Source organism: Pimephales promelas, chromosome 20, assembly GCF_988280905.1.
Source record: "Pimephales promelas chromosome 20, fPimPro1.hap1.1, whole genome shotgun sequence".
In the NCBI taxonomy this organism is placed as follows: Eukaryota; Metazoa; Chordata; class Actinopteri; order Cypriniformes; family Leuciscidae; genus Pimephales; species Pimephales promelas.
The window spans coordinates 31,369,358-31,394,357 of NC_142788.1; the positions used below are offsets into that span (position 1 = coordinate 31,369,358).

Genomic DNA, 25,000 nt, shown 5'->3' on the forward strand with positions numbered 1-25,000 from the left:
GTTTCTGTCTGGGTCAAGCTGGGTCAGTTTTTAGTGTAAACGCCCCTGTCAGACAGAGAGGCTCATGGGCGATTGAGTTCACACACAAGTGAAACAGAAACACTCACTGGTTCTCCTTTGGCTCCTTGCTCTCCCTTCATGCCCTGGTCCCCCGTCACTCCCTCCATGCCCTTCACACCCGCAGGTCCTCGATCGCCTGGTAAACCCGTCTCACCCTGCAGAGGTCAAAGGTCATCAAGTGCTTAGCATCATTGCATTGTGGGATCTGGTCTTACACCCAGTTTACTGCACACTTTAGCCATTAAAGGTGCAGTGTGTACTTTTTAGCGGCATCTAGTGGTGAGGTTGTGAATTGCACCGAACAGAAGTTACGGTGGCTGACAGGAAGTGATGTCATTGTCTGAGACAGCAGAGAGTAGCCAGTTAAACAATGATGTTTCTTTACAAAAATTAAATATGAAATTAGGTTTACTTAATTATTCAGTTAAACGATGTTATTGCGAATATTATTGTCACTTGTCCATCATTGTGTCAGTGTTTTATTCGCAGCTTCTTTACACAAAGTGACGAAACGTGTTTGTCCGCTCAGGGCCACCGTAGAAACATGTGGATGTAAGTGTAAGTGACCCGCGGTGTGTGTAGAGAGAAACGCCTCATTATATATAACCACTGAACACATAGGTGGATGTGTATGATATTGCATTTCTGTCAACAGATCCGCCTGAATATTACACACTGCACCTTTAAGTTCATCATCAAGGTAAAACTGGGAAACAGAAGGAATAAGTTTTGACCTTTAACCCCGCTGGCCCTCTCTCTCCAACCACACCTGGAAGACCGAGCTCCCCCCGCGGGCCAGGAAGCCCCGCCCTCCCCTCCAGACCGATGTCACCACGGTTACCCTGGAAACACACGTCAATCAAAGCGTCAGTCAAAAAGATTTAAAGTTTCAGGGAAATATATTTTTCAAAAGAGTAAGTTGCAAAGATTCTTTGAGTGAATTTTATACGATTTTTTTAAACTTTTCTTTATAAATAATAAATCTTTTCCATTCAAAATTTCACATTTACTTCAAAGTGTCACTTGCCATTTAGAATTATTTGTGAGATTTATTATTTATTTATTTGACATTTTTTTTTTTTTTTTTTTTATTAAAGAGGAATAGCCCCTTGAGATGAGCCATCTCGTTTTCGAGGGGGTCCTCGATTCTAGATTCAAATAAAACAAAAAAACTGACCTTACAGCAGCTTGAATTTAACATAACAAATAGCAAAAAGCCAAAAAACAAAAAACAAATACACAAGAAAAACAAACAAAAAAAAAACAAAAAAAAAATGCTATGCAGTAGTGCTATACAGCTAAATATATAAACCAAAACAAAACAAGACAGTCATTCATGCAAGACTCCCAAAAGGTGACACACTCCTCCCTAAACAGAGTAAACCATATCATTTCATTTGTACCAAGACAACATCAAAATACAGACAAAAACTATATATGTACCATGCCAAGAGAAAAAAAAAAAAAAAAAGTTACAGTGAGAAATAAATATAATAAAATAAAATAATGCTAATCAAAAGCAATTGCATGTATTCTGGAGATGTTGAGCTAAATGACTTTTAAATATTGGAAAAGAAGTTAAAAAGCGAATTGAAATTGGAAGATTATTCCAATCATATGGTGCTTTATATTGAAATGCATATCTTCCTATTTCTTTATTGATCTGTGGAGTGTAAAAATAAATTTATGAGCAATTTCTGAGTGAAAATTGCTTCAACGTAAATCCTAGAGCAAACCTTTATCCCGTGAGCATGTGAAGGCAGGTTTCAGACACGTTTAAGATGCTGTATGTTTGTCTATATCTCTGTATCAATAGACGAGTGTGTGTTGATTATTTCACACTCACTGCTCGGCCTTTCGATCCGGGGAGACCCGGTAAACCAGGAAGACCGGGAAGCCCGTCGGATCCCGGATACCCGTCTGTCCCTCTGGGCCCCGGAAAACCCACCGGACCCTACAGACGCGATGGAAGTGAAAAGCATGAGAGAGTCACATGACCACAGGGGGCGGCCCGAGGCCCTAAAATTACACTTCACGTTTTTTTGTCCAGAAAGCTTATTTTATTTCATTCTGATCGTATTTTTTCTATTTTTAATGCAATTTCTTGGGGAGATTTTTTGTCATTTTGTAACTTTAAATTACTTACTAGTTTGAATCAATGCATAATAAATAAATAGTAATTTAAGTGACATCTCAAAATGTCATGCATAACCCTTTTAATTCAGCTCTAAATATCTTACATCGGGAGTCTTTGACCTCTTGTGGAGATATAATAATAATAACATGATATTTCATGGCTCTAGATGGGCTTATATCTCTATATGAGCTGTTCTGCTGGGTCCTAAAGCCAGTTCACCTCAGTGTGCGTTCACACACACATGTACACACTATACAATTATTTTATGGTAAAGTTTTTGGTTTTTGCGGGTCAAAATGACCCGAGGGAAGGATGGAGGTTAAGTTTGAAGAACACACACCTCTAGACCTGGAGCTCCAGCGAGACCTCGGGATCCTTTCTTACCGGCGAGTCCCTAAAACACACACACACACACACATCTCATTAATCTCTGTTGCATAAGAGTGTTTTGTACGAGGTAAAAGAAACATTCGTGATCAAGAATCTGCTCTAATCCTCTCTTATTGAAGCACCAGATTCCTGTCCTCGGCAAAGGCTGATACGGTCGAATACAGTCGCACTGGGTGGCCAAACACACTCTGTGTGTGTTTCTCTCAGGCTATATGTGACGGTGAGTGTGTTTACAGGAGCTTAGGATGGATTTGCAATCATTACACACACATTGTTTTTATATGACAGCGGTGAACGGCCATTGACTGGTAATGTTGACTATAGACACTAGCATACTCTCTATGTGTACTGCATACTACTTTTAACACTAAAACTCACACACTCACTCACAAGTTTATCCGGAAAGTGATTAATAACTTTAAATCACATCATACAGGTGTTTTATACTACACACACACACACACTGACCTGAACTCCCTTCTCGCCCTTGGCCCCTGCTTCACCAGGAAGCCCAGGAGATCCCTGGAAAATAATGAAAACATCTCTCTTTAATTGCACAATGGGAGTGTGACGATGTTAGGCTGGTCGAGAGGCGCGTGGCCCGGCTCCAACACTAACCAGCAAAAACTGGCCTTGGGAAGTTCAAATCTTCCAGGAACCAAGTTAGGAAAGTTATGCAATAAAAGTCACACTTACAGGAGATCCCTGCTGACCGAGGGCTCCCCGAGCGCCTGTGACCCCTGCGTGACCCTAAAACACACACACGCACAAGGATAATGTCAGAAGAACAAACAACATGAGATTGCAACTGCAAAGTCGCCGCCACTATGCTAGGAGTTGCTATGCAGTCACTGAGTTTTTTTTTTAACATGTTGCTGTGCGGTTGCTAGGGTGTTACTATGCCATTGCTGAGGCGTTCTAAGTCATTTTTAACATGTTTCTGTGTGGTTACTAGGGTGTTGTTATGAAGTATGAAGAATGTTGATGTGTGGTTGCTGGGGTGTTGCTATGCATTTGCTAATGCTTTTTGAAAGTTTTTCTATCATGTCGCTCTGTGGTTGCTATGGTGTTGATGAGGTGTTCAAAGAGAGTGTTTTATCATGTTTCTGTGTGGTTACTAGGGTGTTGCTATGCAGTTGAAGATGTGTTCTAAGAGAGTGTTTTATCATGTTTCTGTGTGGTTACTAGGGTGTTGCTATGCTGTTGCAGATGTGTTCAAAGAGAGTGTTTTATCATGTTTCTGTGTGGTTACTAGGGTGTTGCTATGCAGTTGCAGATGTGTTCTAAGAGTGTTTGATCATGTTTCTGTGTGGTTACTAGGGTGTTGCTATGCAGTTGCAGATGTGTTCTAAGAGTGTTTGATCATGTTTCTGTGTGGTTACTAGGGTGTTGCTATGCAGTTGGAGATGTGTTCAAAGAGAGTGTTTTATCATGTTTCTGTGTGGTTACTAGGGTGTTGCTATGCTGTTGCAGATGTGTTCAAAGAGAGTGTTTTATCATGTTTCTGTGTGGTTACTAGGGTGTTGCTATGCAGTTGCAGATGTGTTCTAAGAGTGTTTGATCATGTTTCTGTGTGGTTACTAGGGTGTTGCTATGCAGTTGCAGATGTGTTCTAAGAGTGTTTGATCATGTTTCTGTGTGGTTACTAGGGTGTTGCTATGCACTTGCTGATGTGTTCTAAGAGTGTTTTATCATGTTTCTGTGTGGTTACTAGGGTGTTGCTATGCAGTTGCAGATGTGTTCTAAGAGTGTTTGATCATGTTTCTGTGTGGTTACTAGGGTGTTGCTATGCAGTTGCAGATGTGTTCTAAGAGTGTTTGATCATGTTTCTGTGTGGTTACTAGGGTGTTGCTATGCAGTTGCTGATGTGTTCTAAGAGTGTTTTATCATGTTTCTGTGTGGTTACTAGGGTGTTGCTATGCAGTTGCAGATGTGTTCTAAGAGTGTTTGATCATGTTTCTGTGTGGTTACTAGGGTGTTGCTATGCAGTTGCAGATGTGTTCTAAGAGTGTTTGATCATGTTTCTGTGTGGTTACTAGGGTGTTGCTATGCACTTGCTGATGTGTTCTAAGAGTGTTTTATCATGTTTCTGTGTGGTTACTAGGGTGTTGCTATGCAGTTGCAGATGTGTTCTAAGAGTGTTTGATCATGTTTCTGTGTGGTTACTAGGGTGTTGCTATGCAGTTGCAGATGTGTTCTAAGAGTGTTTGATCATGTTTCTGTGTGGTTACTAGGGTGTTGCTATGCAGTTGCTGATGTGTTCTAAGAGTGTTTTATCATGTTTCTGTGTGGTTACTAGGGTGTTGCTATGCAGTTGCAGATGTGTTCTAAGAGAGTGTTTTATCATGTTTCTGCGTGGTTACTAGGGTGTTGCTATGCAGTTGCAGATGTGTTCTAAGAGTGTTTGATCATGTTGCTGTGTGGTTGCTAGGGTGTTGCTATGCAGTTGAAGATGTGTTCTAAGAGAGTGTTTTATCATGTTTCTGTGTGGTTACTAGGGTGTTGCTATGCTGTTGCAGATGTGTTCAAAGAGAATGTTTTATCATGTTTCTGTGTGGTTACTAGGGTGTTGCTATGCAGTTGCAGATGTGTTCTAAGAGTGTTTGATCATGTTTCTGTGTGGTTACTAGGGTGTTGCTATGCACTTGCTGATGTGTTCTAAGAGTGTTTTATCATGTTTCTGTGTGGTTACTAGGGTGTTGCTATGCAGTTGCAGATGTGTTCTAAGAGTGTTTGATCATGTTTCTGTGTGGTTACTAGGGTGTTGCTATGCAGTTGCAGATGTGTTCTAAGAGTGTTTGATCATGTTTCTGTGTGGTTACTAGGGTGTTGCTATGCAGTTGCTGATGTGTTCTAAGAGTGTTTTATCATGTTTCTGTGTGGTTACTAGGGTGTTGCTATGCAGTTGCAGATGTGTTCTAAGAGAGTGTTTTATCATGTTTCTGCGTGGTTACTAGGGTGTTGCTATGCAGTTGCAGATGTGTTCTAAGAGTGTTTGATCATGTTTCTGTGTGGTTACTAGGGTGTTGCTATGCAGTTGCTGGTGTGTTCTAAGAGTGTTTTATCATGTTTCTGCGTGGTTACTAGGGAGTTGCTATGCAGTTGCTGGTGTGTTCTAAGAGTGTTTTATCATGTTGCTGCATGGTTACTAGGGTGTTGCTATGCACTTGCTTTTGTTCTAAGAGTATTTTATCATGTTGCTGTGTGGTTGCTAGGGTGTTGCTATGAACAAAAATAGGCTAGTTAGCGAACAGGAATGTTTTTTTTTTCAAAGTATGAAATACAGAGACACTAACCTGATATCCATTATCTCCTGGCTCCCCACGTTCACCTTTCTCTCCTAGAGTGCCCTGTAAACACACACACACACTGATATGTTGTTATATTTCTTCATCACAGAGATGTAAATATCACCGGCTCTTTATTTTGTGATTTCAGTCCAGATGTTCAACAAAAACGGGAAGTTAAAGGAAATTAAGACCTACTGGTTCACCTAAGGGCCCGGGTGGTCCTGGCGTTTTACTGTCTTCTCCTGGGTAACCCTGAAAAAACGCACATAATGAAACTCAGAATGGATTTTTTTTAAACCAATTATAGATCCTTTCACAATATGATTGACTGCTTTAGCAGATTTGCAAAGACTGCAAAGAGTTATAAGCATTATATGTACTAATTTAACCCAAATTAGACATTTAGACGGAGATATTTGTTCAAGATATCAAATTATGTTGTACAACCTTTTCTCCCTTTGGTCCCGGGGGGCCTGCTGGACCTTGCTTGCCAATGTGACCCTATGGATAAGATAAAAAAAGATAACTTCCTTGTCTAATCCAAAGTAATACTCTTTTTTGAATGGTGATAGGCAGGCTTGGCTGATTCATTGGCAGACATCTGAATCAATAATTACGGTAAAGAGATACGCTCCCAAAACTTTCTGCCGGTTTAAGTGTTTGTTTTTGTAAGCATTCACAAATGCACATTTTTGCAACTCACTGCGTAGCCTTGCAGTCCCAGCTCTCCCTGAGGTCCCATAACTCCAGGTCGACCCTGCAAGGTAATGAACAAAACACACACGTACGTTAGCTTGTGTTTGGTGCCAAATAACCTGCTAAAAATAACCCAAGTGCTTCCTGTCAGCAATGTTGTCCTGAAAAACATATTATTGGACAGCGTCTTAAAAAATAACTCCTGCTGCTCATCCCATTATGTCGTCTTGGAAAAGCGTTCGCTTTATGAAAACAAGACGCTAGGTTCCCTAACGACGCTAGTTTTTAGATGTCATTGGTGTCGTTAAATCCCAGATATTTTTTCCTGCTTATAAATTCCAGCCTAAAACCAACCAAATCAGCAGGCGCTTAACTGCATTGTACAAGAAAAGCGGATTAGACCCTAGTATCTCTAACGACATTAGTGCAAATCCCATCAAAATCTTTGGTTCAATTCCAAATCCTGCTAATGTTTACACACACCTTAATGGATCCAGTAAAATCGGCGTGAAACTCGTTCTCAGCATGTTGAAGAGCCTGAGGAAATTATTACGCTTCTGTAACTCAGGAATTATTTTTAATACCTAATTGATTTTGCAATAAAGTTTTTCCTAATGCATTTTTAAGAAAATATGTTGCATGCTGTTAGTCAATGCTTTAACTAACGTTAACATATGAGTGACACCAATTTAACCAACAAAACAATCCACTAACGTTATCACCAATCTGACATTTGTACTGTAGTTGTGTAGGCAACAATTATTTATATAATACACCATTATCTAAGCTGGACTGTGATGCTATATTCCTCTGGACACAAACTTGTTTTGCATTATTTTCCTGTTATCTCCTGTAAAGCTGCGGTATTGTAAAAAGTGCTACAATTAAATGTGACTTGACTTGGCTATCTAGGACTCCCCCAGTGGTGCAATCAAATACAGCAACACAATGCAGTACGATGTTAAATTTGTGGGTCTACACACAAAATTCCCAAATTTACCCTTGATAATGAATTCAGTGCATCCATTTCTCTAAATCGGACTGTATTGTTTAGCATGCTGACTAATGGTACTCATCTTTGGGATTTGCACAGCATACTAAAGCTCAAAAGACTTGAGAAAGAGTGTAGGGACGTGTTAAAGAAGAAAGCACACTAACTGCGGGTCCTCTGGTTCCTCGAGCACCTTTCAGTCCTCTCTCCCCAGTCTGTCCCATTTCACCGGGCGAACCCAGTTCTCCCAGTTGACCCGGCGGACCTTTTTCACCCTACCAAAGAGGAAGATGAAAATATCAAAAGGAAGGACTGGTCTACATTATTTACATGGGCGGACGATGACATCAATGTGCATGTAATGTGAAAATAAAAAGCATGACGTGTCCCAAACAAGACAAGACAAAGTTGGTAATACATTTCAGCAAGGTCTCATTAACTAACATGAGCTGACTGAGCAAACATCACAGTGAAATAGTCAAAAAAACCCGTTTTGCTAGATTATAGTTAATTATATATACAGGTGAATTAAAATATCGTGCAAAAGTTCAGGAATTCAACTTAAAAGGTGAAACTAATATATTATATAGACTCATTACATGCAAAGTGAGATATTTCAAGCCTTTATTGGTGATAATTGTGATGATTATGGCTTACAGCTTATGAAACCTTTTTACAATATTCTAATTTTGAATTTGGGGTAATCCATAATCACGAAACTTATAACAAATACAGGGTTGAAATATCTCACTTTGCATGTAATGAGTCTATATAATATATTGGTTTCACCTTTTAAGCTGAATTACTGAAATTAATTAACTTTTGCACGATATTCTAATTTTTCGAGTTTCGCCTGCATATATTGTTAGTTCATTTCAGTTCACAGTGCATACAACTTTAAATTTGAATTCTGCATGCTGAAATTAACAATAACAATGACTGATAAATGCTGTAGAAGTGTAGTTCATTGTGTATGCAGTTAACTAGTTTTAAGAAACGAAACCTTAAAGGAGTAGTTCACTTTTGAAAAAACTTTTGCTGATAATTTACTCACCCCCATGTCATCCAAGATGTCCATGTCTTTCTTTCTTCAGTCGAAAAGAAATTTAGGTTTTTGATGAAAACATTCCAGGATTTTTGTCCATATAATGGACTTCAATGGGAACCGGATGGTTCAAGTATCAAAAGACAGTTAATAACAGTTTCAGATGCAGCTTCAAATGTCTTTAAACGATATCAGACGATGAATAAGGGTCTTATCATGCGAAACGATCGCTTATTTCAAAACTTATTCCAAAAATGTAACTTTTCTAAGGACAAATGCTAGCCTTGCTCTATTCTGTGAGGCGCGTTTGTAACGTCACGTAATACGTAATTACGCGGCGTAGCCGGAAGTACAGAGTCAGTGTTTACTAGTTGAACGCATAGGTTGAACGTGAAAACTAACTCAAACGCCGTTTACAAAAAAAGGAATTAAAAGTTAAAACAACGATGTCGGACGATTTTGATTCTGTACTTCCGGCTACGTCGCCCGTGACCTTTTGAACGTAATTACGTATTACGTGACGTTACAAACGCGCCTCACAGAATAGAGCAAGGCTAGCATTTGTCCTTAGAAAAGTTACATTTTTGGAATAAGTTTTGAAATAAGCGATCGTTTCGCATGATAAGACCCTTATTCATCGTCTGCTGTCGTTTAAAGCCATTTGAAGCTGCATCTGAAACTGTTATTAACCGTCTTTTGATACTTGAACCATCCGGTTCCCATTGAAGTCCATTATATGGAGAAAAATCCTGGAATGTTTTCATCAAAAACCTTAATTTCTTTTCGACTGAAGAAAGAAAGACATGGACATCTTGGATGACATGGGGGTGAGTAAATTATCAGCAAAAGTTTTTTCAAAAGTGAACTAATCCTTTAAGGAGTACCACAGGGCTCTATTTGAGGTCCATTTTATTTCTGACACAATGCAACACTTCAGTCTCCCCTCGTGCACTTCAAATGTAGAGGTTCCTCATATTGATTTGATGTAATATAATGCATTTTTTAGTGGCTATAATTAATGTTGATCCAGAAACGCTGGTACCTTTTTTCCTGGACGTCCACGCATGCCCGGCAGACCCTGTTTGCCCTCGGGTCCCTGATATAGAAACATCTGCTTTAACTTCACATCATCAGGTGAACATCTCACAACACACTTGAATTATCTAAAGAGCTGGAGAAATTTCACCTGAACATGTTCCAAATGCAAATGCATTATGTTATAAGTATTACATTATATTATTATTATTTGAATTGTTAATTCCTGACCCTTCAGTCCATATCACAAAGTAAAAGAAACAGAAAGAAAAGAACGACATACAAGCATAGATTTGCCTACATCAAATATTATTTTAGAAAATACAAACTTGAGTTTGAGTGCTTCAGGAACCCGCAGGAATAACTTACATCACTTAATATTTAAGACCATTATGGTTGTCTTTCTCGAATCACCCAATGGACACATGAAATTAGACATATATTTCCTTAAACACAGCATGCACTGCAGGAACATCACTAGATACGAACATTTGCACTCGTCCACCTTGGGAGTCTAAGCTCAATTCTTACACCCGAAGCTTTTTCATTTCAGCTTAACTATATCTACTCTATAAAAAATATATATGCACCGCGTCACTCTTTCATCACTAACCGGGAAGCCTTTTTTCCCAGGATCTCCAGAAAGTCCCGGTGGGCCGGAGTCACCAGTCTCGCCCCTTTCCCCGGCTTCTCCCATTGGTCCACGGTCACCTGGCTCACCCTAAGAAGCGAGAAAACAATACAAAAATAAAATATTTCCAATAATAAGTGGGTTTAGGTACAATTATTTCAGGAATCAACTTAACTGTCTTTAACATCAATCTATGGATAAAAATTAGTCAATTAATTTGGCAAAATCTGACATATTATACATTTTTCTTTCATGTAATATTTATGCTTATTGAAAAAAAAAACGATGAAAAATGTTATCATCTCTGTGAGCTTTAATCTGCAAGCTCACCTTTGGCCCGTCCTTCCCTTGATGCCCGTCTTCTCCGGGTGGCCCTGGAGGACCCTAAGACAAATGCTAACAGATTCAGAAAAGCATCATGGGATTTATCCCACACCCTGCAGCAGAAATGTGCTTATTTGCTCTTCCTAGAGGCCTTTGCTGCCATTTTTATTTGTATAAGCAAATCAACACACCTGATTGCAGTATTAGCGAGGATATTTTACAGTTTGAATAATAAATCAGATTTTTTTCCATAAGGCAGAACTGTGAGATTCATGATTTATTTCTTTTCAATTTAGGGTGAAATATGAGCCGGATAAATTCATGACAGGCTTCATGAGATTCACCCAATGTCATCATAATATCCAATAACAAACACGAGGATTTGCTTGAATAATTGAGTAACTGGAGACAAAGACGTTCAGTGTGTGCGAGCCCGAGGGTCCGTCTGTCAGATTATTGACACTGTTTGGCTCTCGTCAGTTAAAGCAATAAAAACACACTGATGGATCCCGTTCACTGGGACATTCAGGAGTCGGTGTGGGGTTTTAGACTCACTCGGATGCCCAGTTGGCCCAGTTCACCTTCTTCTCCAACAGGCCCCATTTCACCCTGGAAAAAGATAGAAAGACAGTCGCCAAATGCCAATAGATCTCAATGCTGATACTGTTATTATTATTAAAGCTCGTCTGATCCCACAGCAGCTGTAACAAAGTCTCCTTTTGCGTTCAACGGAAGTATATAAATTGGTCATTTTTTCAGGATGGTCTGTCTCACCTTGAGTCCAGGTTCACCCACGGGCCCCTGCTCTCCCTCAGGTCCTGGAGGTCCCTGAGCACGCACAAAAGAGGGAAAATCACAAGACGACGAGAACTTAAGGTCATGTTTCGGACCCAAGCTCAATAAAATATCCTATAATTAAATTTCTAAAAATAATCAAATTGTGCTACCATCAATTTTCTGCAGTGTAATGTGTTGTGTTCGACTCCATAGAGTGCCTATATTATGTAATCTATTGAATTTAACTGTAATATGTAACTGTAATTGTACAGTATTATCCCTCATTTAATTTTCAAATGGACATTTTACTACATAATTGGATGCAGGAGAACTCTATAATACACGTCTATTCGTTTATTTTAGGAAATACCTCGAGACCTTGCTCTCCATCTGGTCCCGCGTCCCCCGGAGGGCCTCTGGACCCCTAAACGATCAAAACCAAAGAGTTGCATTCAAATAAATATGAAATAAATATGAAATCATGCATAATTTCCCCAAAACAAACACGGATTTGCCATAAACAGTCCTGCTCGGTCTTGTTCTGGTCATATAAATCAGATTTACACGTGTCGCTCTTGGTGTTGAGAGATGCTGTTAAAAGTCTTTCATCTGCTGTCAGAGCGGCTGATGACATGTTTAGACGTAATTAGACGAAACCCTAACCCTAACTCACGCTCAATGCTGGAAATGCCGTGTGGAGAAGCTACACGAAGCCTCTGAGGCCTTCACATCATGACTTGTATTACACAAGAAAGATGCAACAATACACATTACATTTCTGAAAGTTTAGCACATATAAACAACAATGTGTGATGCAGATGAACATCCTTCAGTTTGTGCAGTTTTTGACCTTTATTTCATTTAGTTTGAGAAAGTATTTTTTGGCACTTCAGCATGCACTATTTTTAAGCCCAAACCTTTGTGTTTTATTTAAATACAACATGCGGTGAACTTGATCAAACAATCACATTTCTCATCAATTGAAATAAAAGCTAAAATAAAGTATAATTTAAATATTTCATGAAAAATTGAAATAAAAAACAAATAAATAAAACAAGTTTAAGTTAAAATACTAAAATTATACTTCTTAACTGAAAAAAAAAATTATAAATAAAAAAATAAAGAAATAGTTTTTAAAAACAGGTCTAGCAATGAAACTTAAACTAAAACTATTAAAAAAATGTAGCTAATTAAAATGAAGCTGAATTAAATTATTAAATTAAATTAAATTAAAATATTAGATGAAAAAGTTAAATTAAATTTTTACAATTTGGCAACTTAAAATAAGTTTATTAAGTTATTAAAGTTAAAATTAAAGTTATTATTTTCTTCATTTTTATTTCAGTTTTAGTAACTATATATATATATATATAATAAAACCACTTAACAAAATTACTAAAACTTTAAATAAAAAAATAAAGTTAAAACTAAAAATATTCAAATAAAGCTAATTCTGAATTTTAACAAACACAATAACAATATATATATATATATATATATACAGTATAATACTAAATAGCACTGAGCCAGCACTATATGTGCCATACAGAAGTCTTTTTAATGTCTTTTTATATGTGCCATACAGAAGTCTTTTTTTCTCTATAATGTAAAACACACTTTTTGTGTGTGTTTTTTGCAACTGTTTAACTTTTGAGAATGCACACATGGATGTGTTGTAATACTCACAGGTTCACCAGGAGGGCCTCGTTCACCCGCGCCGCCGGGCGGACCTGCTTTACCCTGCAGAACACAACACACCCCAGGACAGGGTTACATCCGCCGACTGACACTAACACTAAAACCATTAACAGACATTTCCCTTTATTGAAAATAAGAGTTAACTGAAATAAAATAAATCTTAAACTTATTTTATTCCAGCTAGTTTTCAAAGAAACATTTCTCATTTACATTTAGCTTGAAGATGTACTAAAACAACTCATATAAAAATGAATTCAAACTATTTACATATTTAAAACAAGAAATAGTACTTGATAAAAATGACAAAATATGCTAAATAATACTTAATTCTCTTGTTTTACTAAACCATGGCCACATCGCAATAATTCCTTTCCTCGTTTTAAGTAAATCATGTGCACGATATAGAAATTTGTTTCCTCATTTGACAAAATTTCGGCCACATTGTTATAATTAGTTTGCTCGTTTTATTAAATTTTGTCCACATTGTAATAATTCATTCCTTTGTTTTAAGTAAAAAGTAAATTGTGCGCACTGTATAATTTGTTCGCTCATTTTGTTAAATTGTGGCTATGTTGTGATAACAATTTGTTCCCTCGTTTTACTAAATTGTGGCCACATTATAATAATACTAAATCACTTTTACTACGCACAATTACATGACAGTATTTTCAACTAAAAACAGAAAACTTTTTTATAAGTTAGGCGTTGATTTACACGACAGCGCCTGAAAATGCGACCTTTTGAAAACGATACCATTATCGTCTCTGTGTAAACCACAAAAAAAGATCGATTTGACAATGTTTTGTCGTCATTACATGAAAAACGTAAAGGAAAACCTTTTCCAGTGTAGTAATTTGTTACTTAATTTAACTAATTCGTTCCCTGGTTTAGATTTCACCATGATCAAGTAAAACGAGGGAACCCTTTATTAATAATTGGTGGGAATAAATTGTTCATTCGTGGTCCTTTCTATCCTCACCGTATCGTTTTGCAATAATAAAGAAAAGAAAGTTAGATCTGTATTGATTAATTACATGTATATATGTAGACGATAAGTTTGTGTTTGTTTCTATGATGGGAATGAACTGTAAACCCTAACGCTCAAAATAACGAATTGGTTTGAGTTAGACAAACTTAAATTAAACTAATTAGAGTAATGAATGTTTTTTTTTGGTGGGAGATTTATGGTGATTAGTGTTTTATAATGCTAATTTAGAAGAATTTCTGTAAAGTGCTGCTGTATGACATATTATTATTTGTTAGCATGTTAACCCTTTAGGCGCCAGAGGTTTTTTCCTAAAACGTTCGATTTTGACGTCTTAATTTCAAAAGGCTATATCTTAAAAGTGATGAAAGATAGAGACATTCTGTAAATTAGAAAAATATTAAGGATAACCCAAAGTGTATGTAGGGATTACATTTTCCCATATAATTTGCATATTGTGACGTCATATGGTGGCGGTAATCTTGGATTATAGAATTTTCATTTAAAGTCACGTTTAACATATTAGTACGTAAGCAAACTAGCTTGTTTATACTAATAAAAGTGTTCACATTGAGATTACATGAACGTTTTAAGTGAAATGTATGATTAGTGTACTCAAACATTTCAAGTTTATGACAATTAAAACATAAGTACAAATGAAAATAAATGACACTACTGTACACTGTTTTTACTCAGTAAAGTGAAGTTTCAGCTATATACAGTATTAAATGCAGTGTAAAGTTTTATCTGTGGTTTAAGAAATATTATTGTTTTATTGAACTCAAATAAAATAAGTTCAGAGTACTCATAACTATTTTTTTCAAAAACTTCAATGAAATGAGGCAATCGGTTTCCTCAAATGAAATGAGTTAGCTTAACTTGTTGGGTTTTACTGTATATTCACATAAAAAACAGATGATTTACTCTGGAATAAATATTTCACTGTTTTTACTGTGTTTTTGGAGAACCCTGCAGTTTACACCGCTTTACTGCGCTTTAAGAGCCTGTGTAACATCACCGGCAAAACTCGTAAAACAACACTGACAGTGAGATGTGTGTGTGTGTGTGTGTGTGAGAGAGAGAGCTGCCACTAGAGGACGCTGTGAGCTCATGAGCGAGTAAAACCCCTCAGGCTTGAATTATAAACACTCCGACACACACTTCACACACACTTCACACATCCTGACACCCAGACAGAGGAAACACACTGATCTGTGACGTCACACACAAGCTCTCGAGGAGTGTATCCTTGAACATCATATACTCTTCAGTATTCACAGGAAATATTATCATACATTTAAACAAAAATATTATATTTTAATACTTGCTTTATGATTAGTTTAATATTAGTTTCGCATGTTAAATAAAAAGTATATTGGTAACTTTTTTTTTTACAATTTTAATATGACAATATCAATACATTTGAGTATTAAAAGAAAACAATTGTATTTTTGGCAACAGTTTTAATGTGATTATTTTCATACTTTTGAGTATTAAAAAATAGTATTTCTTTAAAGAAAAATAACATTTTTTACAACATATTTTAATTTTTATACATTTGATGATTAAAACAATTGTATTTTTGGCCTATTTTACTATTTTAATATGATAATAAGAAGAAAATAATTATAAAAAAAACATTTTTTTTGGCCACATAGTTTACTATTCATCATGATTATTTTAATATTTTTAAGTATTATAAAAAATAATAGTATTTATTTAAACAAAATCAATAGTATTTTGACATTTAAACACATTTGACTATTTTTAAATTAAAATATCAGTTATTATCTCATATCTGGACTCATTAATGTCCGTAAGAACAACATGACACAACTAAAAATCTCAGTTAATGTCATTTTGGCCATGATTAGAGTTTAACGATGTAGTTCAGAGCGTCAGGAACCGCTGCGAGAGAGAGAGAGAGAGAGAGAGAGAGAGAGAGAGAGAGAGAGAGAGAGAGAGACTTACAGAGGGTCCTGCTGCTCCTCTCTTCCCTGGACCTCCAGCTTTACCCTGCAAACACACACACACACACACACACACGATCATTAACCTTCAGCTTGCAGAGGTCTCCTACATCAGACCAGAGTAATGGATCTCAGAGCTTTAATAACTGATGAGTGATGTCAGCGTCATGTCTCTCTGATCCTCAGCTGCACATTGTGTGTGTTTTAGTATTTTTTGTAACTAGCTGTGCTTTTGGGAATAAAACTGTAGAAATATTACCCCAGAAATGTTCTAAATCACCCCCTAAATCATATTGCATATATCTTTAAACAGATTTGATGGTCCAAAAGGGCGAAATGTCTTTATTCACTCCTGTAAGTGGCTTGTGTTAAAGATTAGTAATTTTGTTGTATGTTTTTGTTTTTTATTTAAATTCAATTGTTACATGTGCATATAGTTTTATGTAATTGTTTTTTTTTTGTTTATTTCAGTTTTTGTTATTCTAGTAGATCAAGTTAAACTAAATTAAAATCTACATTAAAAATAATGCTGCCTTAGTAACTAGCTGAAATAAAATAAATTTACGTTTTTCTGTTTGAATTCATTTTTTTTTTAGTAGTTAATTATAACAACCCAGGTCTGTAGTTATTTTAATTAGTCTAATAAACAACCATTTATTTAATTTTAGTTTAAACCATTTATAGTATTTAATTTTTTTAAGTTTCCATTTTAGATTTAGTTTAAATTTGAATAAACATATGTTCATTTTTTCTACATTTTTTTACAACTATGCATGTTATTTTATCTTTATTTCAATTAACGAAAATAATTTCTGCACTCTAAAAATGCTGGGTTGTTTCAATGCAAATTTGGGTCAAATATGGACAAACCCAAATTTGGGTTAAAAATTTAATTAAAAAAATACAGTTAGAAGATTCTAAGTTACATTTTTAACCCAACATTTGGGTTTGTCCATATTTGACCCAAATTAGGGTTAAAACAACTCAGCATTGTTTAGAGTGTGTGTGTGTGTGTGACTGTCTTATCTGCAAAAAAAACAGTAGATCTAGCACATCTATGATCATCTCATGTATGATGATTGTCTTCATATAAAGCTAGTTATGATGACTACAGATATTTCATTGAAGGATGAACAGTTTTCCCACTTGAGATGAGATGAAGATTTGATCTCACTTTATCTATAAACTAAACACAGAGGTGCTTACGATGAATCCCGGATCTCCGCTCTTCCCTCCAGAACCCTTTTCACCCTGTAATATAAAAGCAGTCGGGCCGTCAGGAGTGTGTGACGTGTGTGTGTGAGCATCATGATCATTCACTGCTTTCTAATGCAAATCAGCAGAACTGCTTAAGGGTTGGAGACGAGACGGAGTGAACGGCCAGTTCTCTATCCTGGGTGATATAGTTCCCTTTCATCAGGACATACAGTACATGATGCCATCGCAATGTTTTCCCAGAATAAAAGAGTTTAGCTTTTATATAACTGTCAATGTGTGAATATAATAAGAAGAAAGAAGATACAGGTCCATATAAACCCTTCATATATAGAGCCTTTAAGTGGTTCCCAATCATTTTATGAATTTAGTTTGAATTGCTTTTTAGTTCTGATTAAATCGCAAACTTTTTTACTAGAAAAAGACGAAATAACCTGTTAAACATGAACATGTTATGCAGTCATTTCAAACATTTCTACTCGTATAGAAATATTTTAGCATAAAGGGTTCTTGTATTGTAATAGTATATATGGTGATATACCTTCACGCCCTCGGGGCCTGGTTCTCCTGGAGGGCCGTCGGCTCCTCTCGGGCCCTTAAACACAAAAACACACACCATACATGAGCCCAACACGTCTCACACTAACAGAAAAAACACATTTCATTCAGCTCCATACACTGATGGAAGCTGCAACAATAATCATTTTCATTATAATTTGACTAGGATACTATAAAGTTCTTCTCCCAGATCACCAGCCACTTACTTTTATGCATTTTGGGAGAAATCGATAAAATTACAGAAATTCATCCAATGCGAACTCTGAAACTACTAACATGTCATAGATCAACTAACACGATCATTATAAAGGTGTTTAAATGACAAAACACATTTCTAGTGTCAAGATGTTATATAAATAAGTGTGAGTGAAATATGAACAAACCCTTCAGTAAAATCCTTCAGAATATAGACAGGAATAAATCTGTAAATTTTGGTGTTTATAACTGCAGCAGAAGTGGAGGAAAAACTCTTTAAAGATATGTAGTGTAATTAAAAACTACAGACGCTTATAGAAAGTGTAATAAAATAAACATGTAAATGTGTCTTTTGGATGTTTTCTTCCACTAATCTGAAAGGAGACAAAAGCAAAGCAAAATATCCAATAAACTCAAAATTGACCAGTGCATGAAAAACAATGGCTTAGAGTCTTGCCTTAAATAATCAGAAAATACTGTCAACAGTCTGAAAAAGTTTTAAGGAATAAAATATGATAAAAATCAGTGTGAGTGATATATGAACAAACCCTTCAGTAAAATCCTTCAGAATATAGTCATGAATAATTCTGTAAATTTTGGTGTTTATAACTGCAGCAGAAGTGGAGGAAAAACTCACAGACTGTAAAGATATTGTCACGTTTTGGGTTTTCTTGTTCTTGTTGTTGTTATGTTGTCATGTGATTCCCTGATTGTCATGTGATCCTGCCATGTGTCTTGTCATTGGTTATTAACAATAATAAAATATACAATTAAACATCAATATTTAAAAACTGATCAAACTTATTAAACTTATATAATTAAAACTTAAATTCACAGACACACAAGGACTTATCAATGTTGTTATTGTCAACTAAAGCTACAAAAATAAACTGAAATAAAGCTGTAAAAACTGGAGCAAAAATAAAAAATGTTGCCTGCAACTAACTGAAATAAAAAAAAAAATGCAGTTACTAAAACTAAAATATTTTTTAAGCAAATCTGAAAAATTTGAAAAACATAAAAAATAAACCAAAATGATTGTAAAGAAATGTATTAAATTACTAAAAACAATTACTAAAAACAACTAAAATTACTAAAAACAATATTAAATAAAAAAATCTAGAATGAAAATGAATTCTATAAAAACAAATTCAAAATAAATACAAGAAAGTATATACATAATCCTAAAAACACTGGTTTAAATACATAATTAAATTATTTTCATTCTATACTTTCAGTACTGAATGAATTACAAGGATATTTATAACAATATTTCTCTCATTTTGTTCACCTGAGCTTGTTGCAGTGCATTCTGGGAGTGCCATGCAAAGCTGCCCTAGAATTTGGCCAAAAGAAGTTGATTTTAAAAGAAATTCTACAGTATTTCTGTCGAATCTGGAAGTGGTGTTGACGTCGGGTTCATGAACGGGCCTGGGCTCTCTGTTCAGGATGTGTAAGCGATCTGTCTGCCATGTTTTCACACGGCCCATCCTCACCATCATTAAAATCAGATCTGCACAGTTTTATATAAACAGCACCGAGGGGAACATTCTCTTAATTGCAAAGTTTGGCATGAACCTCAAACCTCTTTTCATCAGCTTCTGTGGCCTCTGACACACTTCATCCTGTGTCATTAGCACTCACGTCAAACACACTCTTTCTCTTCCACGGTAATTATGCTAGTCAACGTTTCCTGCTCGTAATTCATGAGCGTTTACCCTCACGCTGACCTGTTATCAATTAAACTGGCTGTTTTAGCTACTGTACCTTTAAGACCGTTTGCATTGGTTATGAACGTTTGTCTGTAATACGCCAGAATACTGTAAATCTAAATCTGAATTAATTTCCTGACAAGCACAAAAGGGTAACGGAAAAATGTCTCAATCCAGAAATCACTGCGTCTATTAAATATTTTTCTTGAATAATCTTATTAACCAGGTGACTCTGATCTAAAGTTGTTCACAGATCATTTCAAAATCAAAAGAAACAAATAATATTTTGCATTGTATTACATTCATGACAATTAACCCTCAATCACCCCCAAATTCTCATTACATTATACAAAAAAGTCAATAAGGCAAATTAAACAAGTGCAATAATGAATTAGAATTTCATAAACATAAAATTTAACTGAAAAAATATATATGGTTTACAGCATTTTTCATTGATGTTGAAGTTGAGGTAAAAAATAACTAAAACTAAACTTAATAAAAAACTACATAGACAATAAAAATAAATAAAAATGAGAATAGCACACAATTAAATGACTAAATCTTTAACAGAAACTGAATGAAATATAAAAAAATAATTAAAAATATAAAAATGATAATTGTGTTTTCAATAATACTGAACACACATTTATATTTTACATTGTGTACATGCACAGTAGTTAGATTTCTTTTAGACGTTGGGGTCATACTCAGTTTGACCACTAGAGGTCCCTGTAGTTTATCTGGGAAACACGATTGACTCAGCAACACTGATCGCTGAACAGATAGAGAGCTGAATGCGTTGTACAAACAGCCTGTGAACTTATACCAGGGCAATCAGCCAGCGGTGAAAGTGTTTTACAAGAAAAGCCTGATCTACTGGAATGAGAGAATCCTGAAATCTCAAATCTACTCACAATTAAATAACATATTTCAAACCAGCAACAGAATCTAAACTGAACTGACCATGAACATCAAAAAAACTATTAAAAATGACAAAAACAAAACACAATTACAACAATCATGTAAAACTGTCAATCAAAGCATTCCACCAATCAAATTGCTCTCCTTCAGTTCCGATTCCTGTTTGCTTTGCTCTATCCAGAGTCTGTTTGTAAATCTAAGTTAAAATCCCAGCTCTTTTCACAGGCTAACAGCTGTCCTTGATTTTGATTGATTGATTACTGACTAACTGACTGGTTTATTGATTGACTGACTGACTGGCTGATTGATTCAATGACTGGTTGGTTTATTGATTGACTGATTGTTTGATTGATTGTTTGACTGCCTGGTTGATTGACGGACTGGTTGGTTTGTTGATTGACTGACTGACTGGCTGACTGGTTGGTTGGTTTGTTAATTGACTGACTGACTGGTTGATTGACTGACTGACTGACTGACTGACTGGTTGGTTGGTTTGTTGATTGACTGACTGACTGGTTGATTGACTGACTGACTGACTGACTGGTTGATTGATTGACTGGTTGGTTGGCTGGTTGATTGACTGACTGACTGACTGACTGACTGACTGGTTGATTGACTGACTGACTGACTGACTGGTTGGTTGATTGACTGGTTGGTTGGTTTGTTGATTGACTGACTGACTGGTTGATTGACTGACTGACTGACTGACTGGTTGATTGATTGACTGGTTGGTTGGCTGGTTGATTGACTGGTTGGTTTGTTAATTGACTGACTGACTGGTTGATTGACTGACTGACTGACTGACTGACTGGTTGGTTGGTTTGTTGATTGACTGACTGACTGGTTGATTGACTGACTGACTGACTGACTGGTTGATTGATTGACTGGTTGGTTGGCTGGTTGATTGACTGACTGACTGACTGACTGACTGACTGGTTGATTGACTGACTGACTGACTGACTGACTGGTTGGTTGATTGACTGGTTGGTTGGTTTGTTGATTGACTGACTGACTGGTTGATTGACTGACTGACTGACTGACTGGTTGATTGACTGACTGGTTGGTTGGCTGGTTGATTGACTGGTTGGTTTGTTGATTGACTGACTGACTGGTTGATTGACTGACTGACTGACTGACTGGTTGGTTGGTTGATTGACTGGTTGGTTGGTTTATTGATTGACTGGTTGGTTGATTGGTTGACTGGTTGGTTGACTGACTGACTGACTGGTTGATTGACTAACTGACTGACTGGTTGATTGACTGGTTGGTTGGTTTGTTGGTTGACTGACTGACTGACTGATTGATTGACTGACTGACTGACTGGTTGATTGACTGGCTGACTGACTGACTGGTTGGTTGGTTGGTTGATTGACTGACTGACTGGTTGATTGATTGACTGACTGACTGACTGGTTGGTTGGTTGATTGACTGACTGACTGGTTGATTGATTGACTGACTGACTGACTGACTGGTTGGTTGACTGACTGGTTGATTGACTGACTGACTGACTGACTGGTTGATTGATTGACTGACTGACTGACTGGTTGGTTTGTTGATTGACTGACTGACTGGTTGGTTGATTGACTGGTTGGTTGGTTTGTTGATTGACTGACTGACTGACTGGTTGGTTGGTTTATTGATTGACTGGTCGGTTGATTGACTGACTGGTTGGTTGACTGACTGACTGGTTGGTTGACTGACTAACTGGTTGATTGACTGACTGACTGGCTGATTGATTCAATGACTGGTTGGTTTATTGATTGACTGATTGTTTGATTGATTGTTTGACTGCCTGACTGACTGGTTGATTGACTGACTGGTTGGTTGGTTGATTGACTGGTTGGTTTGTTGATTGACTGACTGACTGGCTGACTGACTGACTGACTGACTGACTGGTTGGTTGATTGACTGACTGGTTGGTTGGTTGATTGACTGGTTGGTTTGTTGATTGACTGACTGACTGGCTGACTGACTGACTGACTGACTGACTGGTTGGTTGATTGACTGGTTGGTTGGTTTGTTGATTGACTGACTGACTGGTTGATTGACTGACTGAATGACTGACTGATTTATTGACTGACTGATCGACTGACTGACTGACTCGGTTGGTTGGTTAACTGATTAATTGATTAACTGACTGATTGACTGATTGGTTAATTGATTGACACATTGACATCATTAGCAACGCAACAAAACAAGCGACAGAATCATAATTTTTCATCTATTCATCTTACCCTTCGTCCTTTGGGCCCAGAAACGCCTGCAGCTCCTCTCAGCCCTTGAGGACCCTGGAGAAAGAGAGACAGACAGAAAGAACTAAAGTTTCAACTTTGATATGTTTCTCTCAAAAAAGACCACAACCACTGTATCTGTGTGTGTATAACACTTCACACATCGCTGATCTTCACACCAGTTAAAATAATACCATGGTACTTGTGGAACATATCACATAAAATTCAATTATTACCATTGTTCAAGCACAGTCATACATTGTAAAAAACAAAACAAACACTGTTGGAGACTCAAGAGTATATCTGAACGTGTGTAGGCGATCTGTTAGTGTTCTCATTCTTCCGTCATCCGAAATATTTCGTCTTCCGAAATTTGGCACACAGATAGAAGACAGTCCGATCATTAACCACAGCAATTTTGGAGTGTCTAACTCAATCCCTCTAGCGCCACCAACTGTCCGATATTGCATTCAAGTTTATGCTAATAACGGAACCGTAAGGGCTAGAAACAAATTCTTCTCTGATTCCTTGGCTCAAGATAATTCGTTGTGGTTAATCCGATTTTCACCAAAACTGGCTCAGATCATCTCCAAATCAAAGCTCAAATCAAATCAAAGCAAAGATTTGTGAAGATTTCATGATGAACAAAACTTTTTGATGAAACAGCAGAGGATCGTGGGTAAACTTACTGGTGGACCTTGTGGGCCGAAATCTCCAGGACTTCCTGGAAGACCCGGATACCCCTATTCCAAAGAGAAATGCACACGGTTATCACCATAACGAGCCACTGACCGGGTTAGACAACTGATTTATCTGTTCCACTCGCCTTCTCCAGTGATTTACACACGTTTCACACTCAAGAAACCTTACAAAATGACTGAAGATATCGGTTTTTAGATATACAAGTTAAAAATACTTTTGCAGTGCAATGCTTTTAAATATGTACTATATATGTTTGTTAATGTGAAATAAGTTCTTACTATTGAACCTTTCTCTCCTGGAGGACCCAGAGGACCAGGAGGACCTCGATCTCCCTGAACACACACAATTAAACACACAAACACATGATTTCTGACTGATTTCAGTCTCCAGATCTTCACGGTGGCACATCTCCAGTATAGATCATGACGTATTTAAGGTAACATGGTGGAAGTCCATTTGGTTTAAGATAAAGACTCAGTTTTTACCTTTTCTCCAGGTTGTCCGATCACACCGGTTATTCCAGTCATTCCCACGGGACCCTGACAACACAGAGAACAAGAGCTGGTTAAACACACACACACACACACACACACACACACACACTCACCTGCATTCCTTCAGTCAGATTTTGGAGTGCGTTCAAACAGGAATTGAAGAAATGCATAATACAAGATGTAACAATTTGTTTGTAAATTATCTAAAGAATATTCAGGTTGCTTTTATAATATAATATAATATAATATAATATAATATAATATAATATAATATAATATAATATAATATAATATAATATAATATAATATAATATAATATAATATAATATAATAGAAAATAGAAAAATAAAATGTATGACATTTTACCAAAAATTATGACGCACAACTGTTTTTAACACTGATAATAATCATAAATGTTTGTTGATCATCAGATCCTCATATTAGAGTGATTTCTGAAGGATCATGTGACTCTGAAGACTGGAGTAATGATGATAAATTCAGCTTTGATCACAGGAATAAATTACACTTTACTGTATATTCACATAGAAAACAGATGATTTATATTTCACTGTTTTAATCAAATAAATTTTGGCCATTTTGCCATTTAAGTCTCTCAGATCTCAAATATTTATAAATTGTAATATTTTTTTAAATGAATCAATGACATCATGGCATATCTAAAGATCCCATTTTTGAAAATGAAACAGTAAATTGCATGAGATTCGCATCACTGTATGACTGTTGAATTATTGTAGGGATTATTGAATCACTGTTGCCTTTATGTTTAAAAAAAAAATTAAGTATGACAATATGAATTATTAAAATAAAAGCTGTCTGCTTAAGAGCGTCCAGTATTTGTCACACACTGGCTAAATTCTGGCACTGCTTTAACCAACAGAATGAATCAATCATGTTCTTATTAATACACAGAAGTATTATGACA

The 25,000-nt window shown here is 36.4% G+C and overlaps 1 protein-coding gene across 1 annotated transcript in view; it reads right to left on the reverse strand.

Moving 5' to 3' along the window:
* Positions 1–25,000, reverse strand: part of col24a1 (collagen type XXIV alpha 1) — a 94,427-nt gene that overhangs the window by 14,730 nt on the left and 54,697 nt on the right. Inside the window, exons 25-49 of the mRNA XM_039651383.2 lie at positions 24,049–24,102; positions 23,842–23,895; positions 23,551–23,604; positions 22,865–22,918; positions 17,786–17,839; positions 17,236–17,280; positions 16,031–16,075; positions 13,063–13,116; positions 11,747–11,800; positions 11,374–11,427; positions 11,155–11,208; positions 10,606–10,659; positions 10,258–10,365; positions 9,652–9,705; positions 7,732–7,839; positions 6,581–6,634; positions 6,325–6,378; positions 6,073–6,129; positions 5,884–5,937; positions 3,284–3,337; positions 3,056–3,109; positions 2,538–2,591; positions 1,907–2,014; positions 795–902; positions 108–215 (exon numbers count right to left, since the gene is read on the reverse strand). Of these exons, the coding sequence (XP_039507317.2) occupies positions 108–215; positions 795–902; positions 1,907–2,014; positions 2,538–2,591; positions 3,056–3,109; positions 3,284–3,337; positions 5,884–5,937; positions 6,073–6,129; positions 6,325–6,378; positions 6,581–6,634; positions 7,732–7,839; positions 9,652–9,705; positions 10,258–10,365; positions 10,606–10,659; positions 11,155–11,208; positions 11,374–11,427; positions 11,747–11,800; positions 13,063–13,116; positions 16,031–16,075; positions 17,236–17,280; positions 17,786–17,839; positions 22,865–22,918; positions 23,551–23,604; positions 23,842–23,895; positions 24,049–24,102 (1,605 nt within the window). The remainder of the gene's footprint in view (positions 1–107; positions 216–794; positions 903–1,906; positions 2,015–2,537; positions 2,592–3,055; positions 3,110–3,283; positions 3,338–5,883; positions 5,938–6,072; positions 6,130–6,324; positions 6,379–6,580; positions 6,635–7,731; positions 7,840–9,651; positions 9,706–10,257; positions 10,366–10,605; positions 10,660–11,154; positions 11,209–11,373; positions 11,428–11,746; positions 11,801–13,062; positions 13,117–16,030; positions 16,076–17,235; positions 17,281–17,785; positions 17,840–22,864; positions 22,919–23,550; positions 23,605–23,841; positions 23,896–24,048; positions 24,103–25,000) is intronic.